The sequence below is a fragment of the Heterocephalus glaber genome, unplaced genomic scaffold (assembly GCF_053883595.1).
Source record: "Heterocephalus glaber isolate CG9 unplaced genomic scaffold, H.glaber_assembly_v1.0 deba00001744, whole genome shotgun sequence".
Classification (NCBI taxonomy): domain Eukaryota; kingdom Metazoa; phylum Chordata; class Mammalia; order Rodentia; family Bathyergidae; genus Heterocephalus; species Heterocephalus glaber.
In genome coordinates this window covers 1,351,338-1,368,523 of record NW_028258450.1, presented here as the reverse complement: position 1 = coordinate 1,368,523, position 17,186 = coordinate 1,351,338, and the positions used below count along the sequence as shown (strand labels likewise).

Below are 17,186 nucleotides of genomic sequence, written 5' to 3'. Positions count from 1 at the left end.
ATGGCTGACGTGTCTGAGTCCGTGTTCTCCAAAATCAAGTAATGAATTATAGGAACAATAAAGGTTAAGAGTAGGAAGAATTGGGCCAGGAATTTAGCTCAGTGGTACTGCACCTGCCTTGCAAGTGCAAGGTCTTGAGTTTGATCTCCGGTACCAAAAAAAAAAAAAAAGTAGGAAGAATTTATTGAGAGAAAAACAGCTCCTGTCTAAGACCGACAAGGGGAACCAACCAGAAAGTGGATTGCTTGTGGACCCTACTTCTCAGGAATTTTATAGAACAAAGCCCTAAGGTGAGGCAGGACAAAACTAGTCAACTAATAAGATTATAATTATGGTCACTTAGGTAATATTAATCCAATGGGAAATCACAAGGTGGGTATGAGATGGGACAAAACTATGGTCAACCAATAAGATTACAAGTGTTGGGGCCGGGGATTTAGCTCAGTGGTTTCGCCACCTGCTGCGCAGGTGCGAGGACCCAAGTTCGCTCCCCGGTACCAAAAAAAAAAAAAATTGCAAGTGTAGTCGCTTAGGTAATTTTGATTAAAGGAGGATCAAATGGGGAAGCAGTCAAATAAGAGTAACGAACAAGGACTTTCTGGGAAGGAATGGGGTAGGGAGGTTTTGGTTCTCCACCCAAGGTGATTAGTGCCTATTTAGCATATCAATGACTGCTTTCATCCCTAGGGGAAGTATGTGGGTGTAGTCATTTCTCTTTGTCTGGAAGCTGAGCCTTCAACGAATAGCCTCCAGCCACAGTTGTGATGTGTTCTTAACCTTCTGGACTGACTTTGAGGGCCCAGTCACCTACAATACTTTGATCATATCCTCCCTACTATCCTTACCCTAGGGTCCTTTCCTTTCCTTTTCCCAGAGAAACTTTTAGTTATTTATGTCCCACCCTGTCCTTGCCCTGCTCAAAACCTTTCCCTAGCTTCCTATCGCTTCTAGATTAGGTCAAAACCCTTTGGTTTTGCACCTCAGACACCTCATTCATTCATCTAGAGTTTTAAATCTACAGTATCAATCCAATTTTTGAAAAAATTTTAGATTCAATAATAACATCTTCTAAGCCCAGGTGCACACTTATAGTCCCTGCTACTCTGAGGCTAAGGCAGGAGGATTACTTGACCTCAAGAGTTCAGGGTTAGCCTGGACAATATAATGAGACCATTATCACTTAAAGACAAAACAATAGCTGGATGGGCCAGGATTTAGCTCAGTGGCACTGTGCCTGCCTAGCAAGCGCAAGGTCCTGAGTTCAATCCCCAGTACAAAAAAGACCAAAAAAACAATCAAAAAAGAAAAGAAACACAGCTGGGTGTGGTGGATGTAATGGCACAGGACTGTAATCCCAGCACTCATAGGCTGAGGCAGGAGGATAGAACGTTCCAGCCCACTTAGTGATTAGTAAGAAACTCTCAAAATTTTATTATTTTGTTTTGTTTTTGAGATGGTCTCATTATGTAGTTCAGACTGGCCTTGAACTAACTCACTATGTAGCCCAGACTGGCCTCGACCTTGTGGTGATCCTCCTGCCTCAGCTGAGATCACAGGCGTGCATCACTAAGCCTGGCCTTCAAATTTTTTAAAAAAGGGCTGAGATTTTGGCGCCTGCCTTGCAAGCACAAGGTCCCGAGTTCAATCCCCGGTACCAAAAAAACAAAAGGGCTGAGAATGTAGTTCAGAGAGGAGGCGGGGGGGGGGGGGGGGGGGCGCCTCTTACAATGTGCCATTTGCTGTCAACATTCTAGAGTCCACAGTGAACAAAACAGGCAGATGTTGGTTGTTACAGTTTGGCACTAATCTGAAATTTGATCCTGCTGAAGGCACTGGAAACTCAAAGTGAAAAGGCAGCTCTGTTTAACCCTCTTGGAGTTTTCATGAGGAAAACAGACTATTAACAAGGAAACAAAGAGACTTAATTTCGGATTGTAATAAGGACTTAAAATAAAATGCAGGCCGGGCGTGGTGGTGCACTCCTGTAATCCCAGCACTCAGGAGGGTGAGCCAGAAGACATGTTCAATGCCAGCTGGGACTACATAGCAAGACTGTTTCAGAAAGCTAAAGTAAAGGAAAAGAAAAAGGATAAACGGAGAGGAAGGGGCTGTGGGGTACTATATAACTTATTATGGAGAACTTAAAGCATACACAAAGGGCTACAAAGCCCCTTATGGCCAACCTTCTAACCCCACTCAAATCCAGGGGTGCTCTTATAAGCAGGGAAAGCCTCTCAGGTTGACATCCGTTCCGAGCAAGGAATCCTGAGCACAAGAGCAGTTATTCAAAGATCAGAGGAAAAACCTTTTCAGGCAAAGGGGAGACCAAGATCAAAGGCAAAGAGACTGGGGTGTTTGGGGTGGAGCTAGACATGAGTGGATACAAAGGAGGGTGGGACAGGTCAGAAAGGGAAGCAAGGCCAGAACTCGTGATAGCCCCTGAGGCCATGAGGAGTTTGGATTTTTAAAAAAGGTATAACAGGACTCCACTGAAGAGTTTTGAGTTGCCACTTGACAAAGTCAGTTCTTCCTGGAAGACTGAAATATGAATAGCTTTCTATATTTACCATAAAGCCTGATCTTTTTAAAATTACCTATAGGAGCCTTTCCTTTGTTCTTTCAGTTGTGTGCCTGGCACACTAAATTGCTTTCACTTCCTCAATCAGAGCTTGCATTTCTTTTGCCTCTGGGCATTTGTCCTTCATGTTCCCTTTGCCAGAAAGAGTCCATTCTAGTTGACTCCAGTTCTTACTTGGTTTACAAATCACTTCTCAGGTTGGGGTAGGCGCTTCTTCTGGCACCCACAGCTTCCTATGCTCTCTGTGTATTCCAGGTCTGACCCTTCTAGGTAGTAATCTAATCAGCTGTGGATCTTCTTCCTTTGCCTGGGGTGCCACATTACTGCAGAAAGACTAGTGCTTGCCAGCATACAGCCTGACACATAGGAGATCAATAAACTTACCCTGCTTGGAGGGGTGTGAGGATTGCTAGGGGTCCTGGTCTTCGGGAACTGTCTTGGATGCAAAGTGATTCCCTAAGCCTACTTTGCACTAGTCTGCAGTGCCTGCACGCATGCGCCGTGTTCAAGCAACCCCCCCCATATGCTAATCACTGCGCTCGGGAGTTTGGCCTCGGGAATATGCAAATCACTCCCTTCAGTGCGGGAGGCCTTCCATTGTCCCGCGCTAGGATTATGCAAATAAGCAGCCCTTCAGTCCAAGATCCTGGCCGAGACTCTTCGCCCTCCACCCCCAGAGCATCTCATTTTTATGAGGCTCGTTGCTGTTGCGCGCGCGCGCACGCGCGAGCTCCGCAGCTTCTCCATCCTTCAGGCTGCGGACTGTACCAAGTAAACCCGGGCTGCAACGGGCAAAGCGCGGCAGCACCTCCATGGGTTCCGCTGACAACCCGCCTCGATAGCCCCTTTTTCCTCAGAACGACAGGAACGGTCGGTCGGGCCGCGCAAGCGCCCTCGGCTCCTCATACCCCTTGCTCTCCCTCCTATCCTACTCGCAACGCAGGCGCAGAGCCCGGGCGTGCAGCCGCCACCGCCGAGCCCAAGCTGGGGCCGCCAGAGCCGGTGAGTGTCCCGGGTCGGGGTGCGCGGGGCATTCTGGGAAGCGGGCGCTACGGCTCCGCTGCATGATGGGAGTGGCGGCCGCCCTCACCCTGTAGAGGGCAGAACTCTGGCTCTTCTCTCCCCTACGCGGCTCCATACACTTTTAGGGGCATACTGGGAAAACCCAGTACTGCCTTACGACATTATGGGAGTCGGCCTGCCAGACGTTATATATGCATTCTGGGAAGGATTAACCTAGTTCCTTTGGGGGCCTGGCCCCTTTTGTCACACACCTGGAAGCTTGGGGCGCTTCTGTGTGCAGGGCGTTTAGGAAGATGGTCGTTATAGGCTCGGGGCATCCTGGAAAGAATCGCCGAAAGGCATTATGGGAACTGGTCCTTATTGTCTTGTATAGGGTTTTGTCCTGGTCTATTTGTCCCGGCATTGTGAGAACAGTGCTTGCTGTCACACGGGCCATCTTGGGAGTTGGTTGCTATTTATTTGTTTTATGATAGCGAGAGAGCTGCATTTATGTTCCTCTAAGATCATAGGAACCGTTCTGGCCACCACAGGTGTTGTAGGGGTCGGATTTATGTACTAAAGGATGCCTCCACCTGGTGTCTGAAGAATCCTTGTGTGAAGACGTAGGGTGGGTGGGTGAGCATTGTCTCCAGGTGACCTTATAGGAAGTTATGATTGCCCCGGGTGTATAGTTACCAGATAGAATACAAAATGCTTAGTTAAATGTGAATGTCAGGTAAATAAAAATCTTTTAGAAAAGTAAATCCCGAATGTTGCATGAAACTTACATATATTATTTATTTTTAACTTTTTTTTTTGAGACCGGCCTTGCTATGTAATTCAGGCTGGCCTTGAACTCGTGTAGCCCAGGCTGGCCTCCAACTCGGTGAGCCTCGAGTGCTGGGATGACAGGAATGCACCACTACACCCAGTTTACATATATTATTTCTTGTTTATCTAAACTTAAAATTTAACTGCGAGTCCTGTTTTTATTTGATGAATCTGGCAATCTTACCCAGGCATAAGGTAGAATTCCCACATTAGATGAGGCCCTACATGTAAGTGTATCATCAGAACTCTTCTCTGCCAATTTGAATTCACTCTGTCCTTAAAAGCCCAGATCCAAGTGTCTTTAGGAAGTTCCCCTGCCAGTGATGCCAGCTCTGTTCATGCTCCATCCTTTTTCTCTTAAGTCCCCAGCACTGCACTCGACCTGTGGGCCTTGAAGACCTCTTGTATTTTCTGCTATTGTATTCCTAGTGCCCAACTCAGGTCTTGACAGCCCCTTCACTGCTGTTTTCCATCAGGGAGTACAACAATGTCAGCCAGAAGTGGGTGTGTGTGTGTGTGTGTGTGTGTGTGTGTGTGTGTGTAAGAGTCCACTGGGAAAGAGGGAGAGAAGGCAGGGGAATCAGGGAAGGCTTCCTGGGAGAGGCAGAGGGAATATTTGGGCTGGGAAGAAGTACAGATATCCTTACATTTGTGGTGGGCTTTAAAGAGTGAAAAGGAGTTCTCCAGGAAGAGAAGGAAGAAGAGGCCGTTCCAGACAGCAGTAGCAGGGTATACTATATTCCCTCAGAATGTGAAAGTCCAGGTGTGCATGAGGAGAGGCAGGAAGTCTGGAATGGCTGGAGTTTATAGGAAGGTGGGGAGGGATTAGTTAACAGCCCCCGTTTGTGGAGTACCTGCCACATACCAGCAGATTATACAGAGGAGCCTACTTGATCTTCAAAACACCTTTTGAGCTGAGAGATCATTTTAGGAGGGGTGGGATTGTAGGGAACAGGGAAAGGGGACATTACTAGAACCTCTGCAGTAAATCCTAGTCTCCTGCGAGCCACGGCAGCACAAGGCGAATTACAGGAAGGGTAGGAAAATGAGACTGAGAAGAAGCTGAACTTCTGGCCTGATCAGTGCTGCCCTCAGCGGCAAAGAGGAAAGCCCCCAGTTTACTGCACCTTTTATTCAGTACATCAGGAGAAACAAATGTAACAAATGACCTGCAGAGAGTTCAGTACATCAGCATTAATAAGATGTAACAATCCAAGAACAATGAGGAACTGAGTAGATGTTTGTTCCTCCCAGGATGTTTTCAGCTGGTGTAATTTTGTCCTGGGAAATCACAGCATCACTGGATCATTGAGGTCTCAGTTGTGACTGGAGGCCAAAATGGAATTATGTCTCAGAATTCCATAGCTGGGCTGTAGGCAGAACTAAGCTAACCAAATGATTTTTCCCTAAAATTATGTAGCATTGCTCCCGACATAGGAAGACATGGCTTCAACCACCTACCAGATGGTTTGACCTTGGGCTACCTTGTATCTTCTCTGCACCTGTGCTTCCTCACCTGTACAAAGGAGGTACTGTCTCTAACAGGGCTGTGAGGAGAGCATGAGTCAAGGCCCAGAAGCCCCTTTCCTATAGAGTGGAAAACAAGGCTGGAGAGCTTTGGTCCTTTGCTTGAAGCTGCACAGCTAAACGTCCACAGATTTAAGAGTCAAGCCTAGACCCTATGTTCCCAGTTGAAACAGAACTAAGAGAACTAACAGAACTGACATTCATGAACGAGTGTGGCCATACCCATTGTTTAAAAATTAAAATGTTTCTAGATTGTTGGTAAATCCCTGCTGTACCAAGTGTTCCACATCCCTAACCCACACTGCATCCTCTCCCAGTCCCAGACTTACTCACAACCCAGCATCTAAAGGGTTGATGCCTGGCACAGGCCCCCATTCCACTTTTTTACTTTTTTAATTTTTTTAATTTTTCAGACAGTGTCTTGCTGTGTAGCCCAGGCTGGTCTTGAACTCTTGACAATCCTCCTGCCTCACCCTCCTGAGTGCTGGGATTATAGGTATGGACTATACCATGCCTGGCTCTGTATTCTGGGTTCTGATTGGTGCCCATGCCAGTACCTACTGTTAAATATTTGGAGTGTCTGGCAGGGTATGGTGGTGCAGGCCTGTAATCCCAGCCCTCAGGCTGAGGCAGGAGAATCACCACGAGTTTGAGGCCAGCCTGAACTACATAGTGGGATTCTGTCTCATAAAACCTAAATAAAAAGGACCAAAAAGTAGTCTTGTTGCCTAGATGGGGAAGCCTAGGCATACCAAGGGCCAAGGCCTCTCAGTGAGGGCATGTAGGTTGTCTGAGATGGCTGAGGCCATCTTTTTCTCACCCTTAGCACTGACATACAGCTAGGCTTGGAGTGCGGATGAGTGCTTTGTAAAAATTTGTCGAGTCACCACAGGCCTTTCCTTTCCCCGTCCAGCATCCTTCTCTACCTGCCTACATCCTGTATTAGAAGAGCTTGTTGCTGGAGGTGTGACTGTGGAGAGCTGGCCAGAGAGGGACGCTGCCCAGCTGCTGCTCTACTCCTATCTCCTGTCCCTCCACTGGCCATGACAGAGACCCGTGAGCCAGCTGAGACTGGGGGTTATGCCAGCTTGGAAGAAGAAGATGAAGACCTTTCCCCAGGTAAGATGGCCTTGGAGGTAGTGTTGGCTTGACTATCATGGCTCAGGGTTTGGGCTGCACTGGGAAGTCGTGATGGGGAGTGGCTCCTTGTCTTGCTATGGGTTCTTTTCTGACTGGAACTCCTTGAGCTGCTAGATTTCTTCCCACTGAAACTCCTAGGCATTGTAGATGGATTGGGATCTCTCTCCTTGCTGGGAGTTCTAGATTGGCCAAGGCCTCCCTCCCTGCTGAGGGTTCTAGATTGGCTATGATCTCTTTTCTTGTTGGAGACTCTAGAACAACTGTGGTCACTCTCAGTGCTGGAGGTTCTAGATTCACTGTGACCTCTCTCCTTGCTGAAGGTTCTAGATAGTCTTGCATGACCTCTCTTTGCCAGAGGTTCCAGATTGGGTGTAGCCTCTCCGCTTGTTAGGTGTTCTCCACTGTCCAAATTGGCTATTATCTCTCTCCTTGCTGGGGGTTCTAGATTGTCTTGTATGATCTCTCTTCTTGCTGGTGGTTCTAGATCGTCTTGTATGATCTCTCTCCTTGCTGGGGGTTCTGGATCTGCTGTGATCTCTCTCTCTTTGTTGAAGATTCTAGATTGGCTGTGACCTCTTTCCTTGCTAGAGGTTCTAGATTGGCTGTGATGTCTTTCCTTACTGGGGGTTCTAGATTGTCTTGTATTGTCTCTCTCCTTGCTGAGAGTTCTAGATTTTCTTGTATGATCTTGCTCCTTTATGGGAATTCTAGATTGTCTTGTATTATTTCTCTCCTTCCTGGGGGTTCTAGATCTGCTATGATCTTTCTCCCTGTTGGAGATTCTAGATTGACTGTGACCATTCTCCTTGCTAGCAGTGCTAGATCGGCTATGATCTCTTTCTTTGCTGGCACTTCTAGAATGGCTATGGCTTCTTTCCTCACTGGAGGTTCTAGACCAACTGTGACTTCTTTCCTTTCTAGGGTTTCTAGATTGGCTTTGTGTTCTCATCTGGCTAGGAGTTCCCTTCCGGGTACGGCTCCTTGCCCTACTGTGACTTCTCTTCCAACTGTGACTTCTTGCCTTTCTGGGGGTTATAGACCCACTGTGACTTTGGGTTCTGCTGGGGGTGCTAGCCTGGTCATGACCCTTGGCCCTGTTGGACACCTCCGTTGGACTGTAACTCCGCTTGCATCTGGGGGCCATCATCTGACTGTAACTGTTCACTTTCCTCAGTGACTTTGGAGATTGGGTGTAACCTTTCTCCTCGAAGGGTCTTCTGGTTGGGCTGTAACTCTTTGCCCTCCTGGGGGTTGCAGCCAGCTTGGAACTACTCCCTGTACCTGACACTCCCGGTGGGCTGTAACTCTTTTCCCTGCTCACAATTCTAGGCTGGCTGTCATTCCTTTCCCAGCTGTTGGTTCCAAACTGGCTGTAACTCTTGCCCTCGCTCTGTTTTTTCTGGGAGGTAGGAGTTCTCACCCTTTTGGCCATGCCTGGTCCAGCCTCATGAGTTCGTATGCTTCGGGAAGTGCTGGCCCTGCTGGGTGACCCCCAGGAGCTCCGGTGTCTTCTCCCTGGAGTTCGGCCCCGGCTGTGTGTGCCTCTGCCAGTGGTGTTTTGCATCTCTGGCTTTGCTGGCTTCACTGGTCCTGGTGTCGGTGCTGGCCCTGGTGTCTGTGCTCACCCTGCTGGGTGTTCTTGCTTTGCTATGTGCTTGGGACCTGCTGCTGGAGCGCTTCGAAGGGGCTGTCTTTGTATTTGCTGATTTGGTGGACTTGGAACTGCTCGGGCTAATGACTGAGTTAGGGGACATCGATGACTTGGGGGGCATTGAGGAGCTGTTGGGGATTGCTAATTTGGCGGTCTTCAAGGAGGCAGGAGGCGTGGGAGCCTTGGCAGACATGGAGGGTCCGGTGGAAGCTGAAGCCTGGCTGGGCTTTGAGGCTCTCTTAGGTAGAGAAGGCATGGTGGACGCAAACGGACTTGCAGCCCTGGAAGTCATGGAGGTTGTGGGAGAGTTGGTAGCCACGGACAGTGACCTGACTACCTGTTCCAGACCAACTGTGTGAAGTCATAGTGGGTACTGAAGCCCCTGGAGGGTGGGTAGTGTGAAGTCAGAGGTGGGGGTGGGGGGCTGCAAAGTCACTGAGGAAAGTGAACAGTTACAGTCAGATGATGGCCCCCAGATGCAAGCGGAGTTACAGTCCAACGGAGGTGTCCAACAGGGCCAAGGGTCATGACCAGGCTAGCACCCCCAGCAGAACCCAAAGTCACAGTGGGTCTATAACCCCCAGAAAGGCAAGAAGTCACAGTTGGAAGAGAAGTCACAGTAGGGCAAGGAGCCGTACCCGGAAGGGAACTCCTAGGCCAGAGATGTTTCCTCCTTTTGGGTCCTTCAGCAAACATGCTCCAAGCCAGACTTGCCTCAGCATTTCAGGGGCTGTGGAGATGGGACAAGGCCCTGCCGGGAGGAGTCTCCAGACCTAGATGGTCACTACTACGGATGGTCGGGGTGCAATGGAGCCCAGATGAAAGGGAAGCTCGGAGGAGAGAGACTCCAACCACCTGGTGTGAGGTCAGGCAGGACTTTGCAGAGGAGGGGATATGTGAGCTGCTCCTTGAAGCGGGGGAGCAGGAGTTGCTGGTAGAGCAGGAAAGGGTCCCTGTGGGGAGCTGCAGAGGGAACCGCCTGGATAGGGCATCAGAGCCTGGGCCCCTGGCGGTCATTGGCCCCCATGTCCTCTGCTGGGAGTGGTGAGACCCCGAGGTCAGAGCTGCCCTTGACGAGCTCTGGTCTGACTGGAGAGATGTGCAGGGACCCAGAAAGCCACAAACTCCAGGACAGTGATGGGGGCCTGCTGGGGTGAGGACAGCCAGGGCAGAGGGACTGGGGAGAGACGCTTGGCTGGGGGCTGGGGGCTGGGGCATCAGGGTGGTGGCTTCACTGAGTACGGAGCTCATGCTGGATCCTGAGGATGGACTGGAGCGGCAGGTGGACAGGGGAGGACAGCGTTCCAGATGGGGGCCACACACACCAGCATCTCAGAAAATGTTTGCTAGATGGTGGGGAGACACAGGATGGACAGACACAAGTAAGGGGCAGCAAGAGTGGCAGGGAGGGCTGTTCAGCAAACGTTTATGACCTGTTCTTGGCTGGTGAGGCGGGGAACCCAGGGATTAAGTCCGACCAGGCCTGTCCCCCCTGGTCTGGTGGCCAAGGAACCTGGACACAGATGCCACAGCCCTGGGGGCTCGGAGCTGGGACAGTGGGAGGGTAAGAGCAAAAGTGACTGGCTGCCTGAGATGTCTGGGACAGTGGCGCCAAGAAGGGGGCTCCCACCTGGGTGCTAAAGGAAAAGCAGGGCCGGACATTCACAGTGGAGAGGAACAGCACACGGGGAGGCCTCCGCGAAGGGATCTGTCAAATTGAAGGCAAAGAGACTCGATCCACAAAGACACAGGCACAAAGTGTGCTAGAGGCGAGGACCACTACAGTGAGCCAGGGTCCTTGCTCTGGGACAGGCCATAAGCGCGCCCATGAATCAGGCTAGGAGAGAAAAAGATCAGGCAGATTAACGGGTGCAGGGAGTACTAGGGAGGGCCTGCTGGTCAGACAGAGTGGCCAGAGTGTCACTGAGAAGGTGACTCTTGCAGAGGCATAGAGGAGAGGCGGGAGCAAGCTTGGTCTATCTGCAGGAAGGTGATGCAGGCTTGGGGTTTTGAGAGATAGTGAGGAGCCCACTGTGGCTGATGAGAGGCGCCAGAGGGCCTGTGGCCACTGTAACATGAGTGAGGGCAGAGCACTGGTGCCCTGGCTGGCTCAGGACACAGGGTCCCTTGGGCTGCTGGAGGACATGGAGGCTGGGGGCCCAGTGGATGCAGGGGGAGGCCACTGTGGTCCCACAGATGCTTTCAAAGCCTGTGTCCCCTCGATGACGGTGCTCTGTGTGCACCCCACCAGCCTGACTGTGGATGGCGCCCTTTTCTGTACACTGACTGAATTTTTCCTTTGTTTGCAGTACTTGGATGAAACCCAGGGCCTTTGCACTGAAGCTGCATACCCAGCCCTTGTGTTTTGGGGGGGTTTTTTTGAGACAGGAACTTGCTAAATTGCTTTGGCTGGACTCAAACTTTTGGTCCCCTTGCTTTAGAGCACTGGGATTGCAGGTGTGCACCACCATGCCCAGTGTCCCCTTTTTCTTAAACTTGTCCTAGGCATGTCCTTTATACTCATGAAATCATAGTTATGTATCTATACTTATAAGTAAAATATTTTAATTCACTCTGCATATATGACCACATATATCAAAATACATATTTATGAAGACATGTTTTAATTTGCTTAATTTACCTTTTGAAATGTGTTTTCCTGAAATGATCCAGTGTCAGCCACTGGCAAGTAGCTCTTTATGTTAGAGTTTTGTGGTTGAAGGTGAGTGAGTTGTCTTTTTCTTTTTTTTGCTTTTTGAGACAGAGTCTTGCTTTGTAGTGCAAGATGCCCTTGAACTCACTGTTATAGCCTAGGTTGGCTTCAAACTTGCAGAGATCCTCTTGCTTCAGCCTCCTGAGGGACAGGATTACAGGTGTGCACCACCGCGCCAGGCTGAATGAGTTGTCTTAACTGCTTGAGGTCTTAGATTCCACATTGGTCAAGGGGGATGACAGTAGTACCTCCCTCCAAGGGTTGTTGTAAGGGTTAAGTAGGTTAATGTATAAGGATGGCTTTTCAAGCCTCAGTGGATGCTGTCATCATGTGCTAGCCCCACCCCCACCCAGCTGCAGTTCCTGCTGGACATTTGTTTGCTGGAGACATGGGTTCAGGGCATCTGCTGTGTGCCAGGCAAGGTCTGGGGCTGAGGACTGGTTTGTGGGGAAGGAAGGCTGTGGGCTGTCTTCACACCAGAGTCTCAATGGGGCTCAGGAAGGGAACATCTGGGCAGAGTCCTCTGTCCTCTGACGCCGCTTTCTCCCTTCATCTGTCCCAACAGGCCCCGAGCATTCCTCTGACTCCGAATACACTCTCTCAGAGCCAGATTCCGAAGAGGAAGAAGATGAAGAGGAGGAGGAAGAGGAGACCACTGATGATCCCGAATATGACCCGGGCTACAAGGTGAAGCAGCGCCTTGGTGGGGGTCGGGGAGGCCCATCCCGCCGGGCCCCCCGTGCAGCCCAGCCCCCGGGCCCTGCGGCCCAGCCCTGCCAGCTCTGTGGCCGGTCACCGCTTGGGGAGGCCCCACCAGGCACCCCACCTTGCCGGCTTTGCTGCCCTGCTGCAGCCCCCCAGGAAGCACCAGCCCCTGAAGGCAGAGCCCTTGGGGAGGAAGAGGAAGAGCCCCCTCGGGCTGGGGAGGGCCGACCAGCTGGGCGAGGGGGGGAGGAGGAAGAGGAGGAAGAGGAGGAGGGCACCTACCACTGTACTGAGTGCGAGGATTCCTTCGATAACCTCGGGGAGCTGCATGGCCACTTCATGCTGCATGCCCGGGGTGAGGTGTAGGTAAAGCCCCCCAGCCAGGGAGCATAGCAGAAGGGGTGGGGTGGGAGAAGGGCACTAGGAAGTGAGAGTGGTCACAATGGTCATGGGGGCTGGGGTACTGCAGGTCTGTGTTGTCTTAGCAGTAGATGTTCGAAGGCCGGAATAAAAGCCACATTCCGAGAGTGTTGGTCCAGTGTGTGTTTGTGGCGGGGGGGATCTGAACTGTGCTCCTGGGCTTCTCCTTGGCACCTCAGGATCTTTTTTTTTTTTTTTTTTGGTACCGGGGATTGAACTCGGGTCCTTGCACTTGCGCAGCAGGCGGCAAAACCACTGAGCTAAATTGCCGGCCCAGCACCTCAGGATTTTGAGGCCAAGAGAACTAACATTTATAGTCAGGCATGGTGGCCCACGCCTGCAATCACAGTACTTTGGGAGGCTGAGGCAGGAGGATCACAAGTTTGGCCTTACGCTGGGCATCTTAGTGAATTAGTAAGATCCTGTCTCAAGTCAAATTTTTTTTTTTTTAGGTACCAGGGATCGAACTTGGGTCGTTGTGCTAGCGCAGCAGGCGGCAAAAGCACTGAGCTAAATCCCTGGCCCACAACTTAGTAACTAGACCCTGTCTCAAAATAAAAAAGTGCTTTTAAAAAGGGCTGAGGATAGGCTGGGCCTGGTGTTGCATGTCTCTAATCCCAGCACTCTGGAGACTGAGGCAGGAGGATCGCTGAGAGTTCAAGGCCAGCCTGAACTATATAGTGAGACCTGTCTCAAAAAAACCAAAAGGGGGATGGTGCTGAGGATGCAGGTCAATGTGAAGGCCATGGGTTCAATCCCCAGTACCACAAAATAGAAAGACAGGATAGAAGGAAGGAAGTAAAGGGGGAAGAACTGTTCTGAGAGGTTGCAATTTTAAAGCATGTAGTCCAGGGCTGGGGATTTAGCTCTGGTTCCGCCACCTGCCTTGCAAGTGCAAGGTCCCAAGTTCGATCCCCAGTACCAAAACAGACCACAAAAAACAAATAAAGCATGTAGTCCTCTGAGAAGGTGACAGACTTGCAGAAGGGGCATCAGAGCCATAGATCTGGAAGTGCCTGAGGAGGGCTGAGCTAGCTGTAAGAACATGAAGGGAGGGCAGAGAGCTGAAGAGGTCACCTTGTCACGGCCATGCCACAATGCGAAAGTACTAATAGAGGCTTGGCACTGAAGCCTGATGGTAATGATAGCTCCCATCTACTGAGCATTTACCGTGCCAGGCCCTGTTCTCAGGTGCTTTATGTGTGTTAATGCACTGAAGCTTGGCAACTCAGAGCCTTCAAGAATAGGACCTGAATTACTGTAATGGCATCATTAAGTCAGTGCACACAGCCCGAAGGCCCTGGGCTAAGTGCTTTCTGTGGACAGAGGCATGGGATCCTTACAAGGTGGGGCGGTTACTGATATACTCCTTCATTCAGCACCGATTTATTGAGTGCTCACAAGGTGGTCGGCACTGTCCTGCAGCTGGGACTGCAGCAGTGAACACAATGAATAACAGTCCTGCTTTTGTAGAGGTTTTACCCTGGGAAAGATCAGCAGATATTTAAGTAAAACATACAAAATGTGTGGGGTGTTAGAAGGTAAGCAGCGGTGTGGAGAGGGAGGGAGGAAGGGGGTTGGGAGGCTTGGGGGGGTTGCTGTTTTCGACACGGGTCAGGCCACCGAGAAGGTGACATCAGAGCAGGACCTGGGGGGAGGGAGGGAGTGGCCTGTGGCTGCCCTGGGAGCACCCAGTGCAAATGTCTGGATGGGAGCCTGCTTGGGACATCTGTAGAGGCGCATGTGGAGCCACAAGGCTGGAGCGGTGGAAGGCATGGGGTGGGCTGGCGGGAGGTGCGCAGACAGGAGTGGGGCCAGGTTAAGTCATTCTTTCCACCTTGGCTTCCTCTCCATCCCCGTAGCAATCCTGAGAGGTGGAGGGGCTATTTTCAGGGCCATCTTACAACTACTACAAAAGCACAGAGAAGTTGGGTTACCTGCTGGAAGTCACACAGCCTGTAAGAAACAGTCCAGGTTTGCATCCAGACAACTGGACGCGGCATACATTCTTACCATTAAGCCACACAGCAGAGGTAGCAGTGTGGCTGCCCACAGCTACCATCTGATATTTACAGGGTGTCTCTGATCTCCCACAGAGATACTAAGGTTTTTAAGACCACGTTGATTACCAACACTGAAAAATGGGTAATTTCACATAAAATAATAATTTGTCAGAACTGAGTAGAGGCCACTTCTACAGATGGAGCATTCACAAGGGTTCCCAGTCCAGACCCCTTGCCTGCTTGGTGCTAAAGAATATTTGCAGTTGTAATACCTGTTACAGGATCTTAGGCCAAAATGTCTTTCAAAGCCCACTTTCCACCCCAGAGTTGCAGAACCTAACATTTATCTACTCTTTAAAATGGAACTTCCATAACCACTATAGCTGAGCATTACAGAATCTCTTAAGCATCAAAGCAGAGATGCGCGTCTTGTGCAAACAAGACAGTGTGCTGCTGTAACAGACCCCCTGAGACTGGCTACTCCATACACAATAGAGATGTATTTCCCTCAGTTTAAGAGATTGGGAAGTCCAAGATCAAGGCGCCATCAGATTCAGCGTCTGCTTCCACTATGGTCACTTCCTGCTGTGTCCTCATGTGGTGGAAGAGATGGAAAGACAAAAGGCCTAGCTAGTCCCCTCAAGCCGTTACAGGATATTTCATCCCATTCAGAGTCCTCATGACCTAGTCACCTCCTAAAAGCCCTGGCTCTTATCACACTGAGATTGGGCTCCTGGCACATGAGCATGGGGGGACATATTCAAACCATAGCACATTTATAGTGTGATTGTGAGTTTTTTGTTACCCAGGGCAGTCATGCTAACCTCGCTTCTGCCACAAGATAGAGATTCCTAAGCACAGATGGGGAGAATTGCTGATCCACCAGCAGATAAGAAACCAGGACTCAGGACCCTGGTCTCCTGCCCATTGGCTTAGTCAGTAGCCAGTCGGAATGGATGCCACGCTGGCCACTCCACTGAGTACAGTGAACGGGATGTACAGATGGTAGAAGACTTGAAAATGCAAACTTAGGAAAGTGAGGCAATCCAAAAATCAGTGTGTGCAAGAATCCACACCCACTCTAGGACTGACTGGGATATAGCAGACCCAGTAGGAGCCTGAAGGACAGGCCAAGTGCCATGGTGCAGGAGCCAGTGACCAGGTGCCATGTGGCTGGTGCTTAAATCTCAGGAGGAGCATGGTGCCTGCTATGCGGAGAGTATAGTAAGGTACTAGAGTCCGAGCGGCTGGAGGTGGGGTACCTCTGCCCGCTCCTCCCATACCATTCTAAGCAAGGTCAGTCCCTGGCCCTCTCTTCTCTCCTTCCATTCTGTACCTTTCAAGCCCAGAACTTAAGGAGGTCAGTTCTCGAGGGAGTCTGGGAAACAGTTTGCAGAAAGGCTCAGCATCATAGAGCCATGTGGAAGGCTGCGCCTGTGGCTGACTAGCTAACAACCGGAAGGCAGTGAGTACTTTTTGAGCTCCCATCCTACCCTAGGCCTGGGGATGAAGCAGAGAGGGTCTGAGGCCCCACCCTTCCCATCCTTAAGAGCTTGGATCCTAGTGTAAGGACACAGATAATTGCATCAACTAAAATGCGGTGGTGCTGGGGGCTGAAGAGTGCCGTGAAGACAGGAAAGGGCAGAAGGGCCCTCGGGCCAAGCAGGCTGAGGGGAGTTCTCTTAGCAAGTGGCACATGTGGAGACCTGAATGATGAGGTAGGCTTGCAAAGTTCTGGGGCTAAGAACACCCCAGAGGAAGCAGCAAATACCAAAGTCCTGAAGCAGAAGCCAGCCTGGCAGGTATGGCTGGAATATAGTGAAGACAGAACAGGGAGGGAGTTGACTGCTTCATGGGCTGGGGCAAGGTCTTTGGGTGTTATTTATGGGGTACCATTGGAGGGTCAAGAGGGGGGACTGACGTGGCCTGGTTTACAGTGGTCTGTATTAGAGACAAAGGAGGCAGGAAGGCATCAGGGCAGCAGTTAGGAAACTAGGGCTACAGCTGGGTGAGGAGTCAGACTCCAGAACTCAGCATTCACTAACAGGATGGCAGATGACCAGGCCAGGGGCTGCAGGGGTCGCAATGATCCACTTTAAATTTGAGATTTCCATTTGTCATCCACACAGGTGTACCCCATGTCTGGGGTTTGAGCTGGAGGTAAAGATTTGGAAAGCAGCCAGGTATGATGGGTAACACCTGTAATCCCAGCACTCTAGGATGCTGAGGCAGGAGGAGCACAAGTCCAAGCAGAGCCTGGGCAACTTAGCAAGATCCTGTCTCAAAACAAAACGGGCCGGGAGTGTAGCTCTGCATGAAGGCCCTGGTTTCAATCCCTAGTACCGAAGGAAAAAAAAATGGAAGCCACCAGTGATGCCATCTAAGTCTTAGGAATCTGAGGAATGCAGAGAGAAAAGGAAGCCTCCAGTGTACTTGGGCAGGTCATTCACTTAGGAGAATATGTGGGATTAGATTCTCAGGTTTGGAAGTGGGGGAGCCACTGAAGGGGTGGTGTGGAAACATCTGGGTCAGAAACTTGTGGGCTTTTACCACAAGAAGTATTTGGTGAAGTCGATATCTTAGAAAAAATGATGGCCAATTAACTCCAAACCTGTT

At 50.5% G+C, this 17,186-nt stretch overlaps 1 protein-coding gene across 1 annotated transcript; it reads left to right on the top strand.

Annotated features, from left to right (window-relative positions):
• Positions 1 to 6,873: 6,873 nt before the first annotated feature.
• On the top strand, positions 6,874 to 12,674 carry Znf428 (zinc finger protein 428). Its single transcript, XM_004873101.4, has 2 exons — positions 6,874 to 7,057; positions 12,008 to 12,674. The coding sequence occupies exons 1-2, from the start codon at positions 6,982 to 6,984 to the stop codon at positions 12,511 to 12,513; spliced, it is 582 nt and encodes a 193-aa protein (XP_004873158.1). The 5' UTR covers positions 6,874 to 6,981; the 3' UTR covers positions 12,514 to 12,674.
• Positions 12,675 to 17,186: the final 4,512 nt, after the last annotated feature.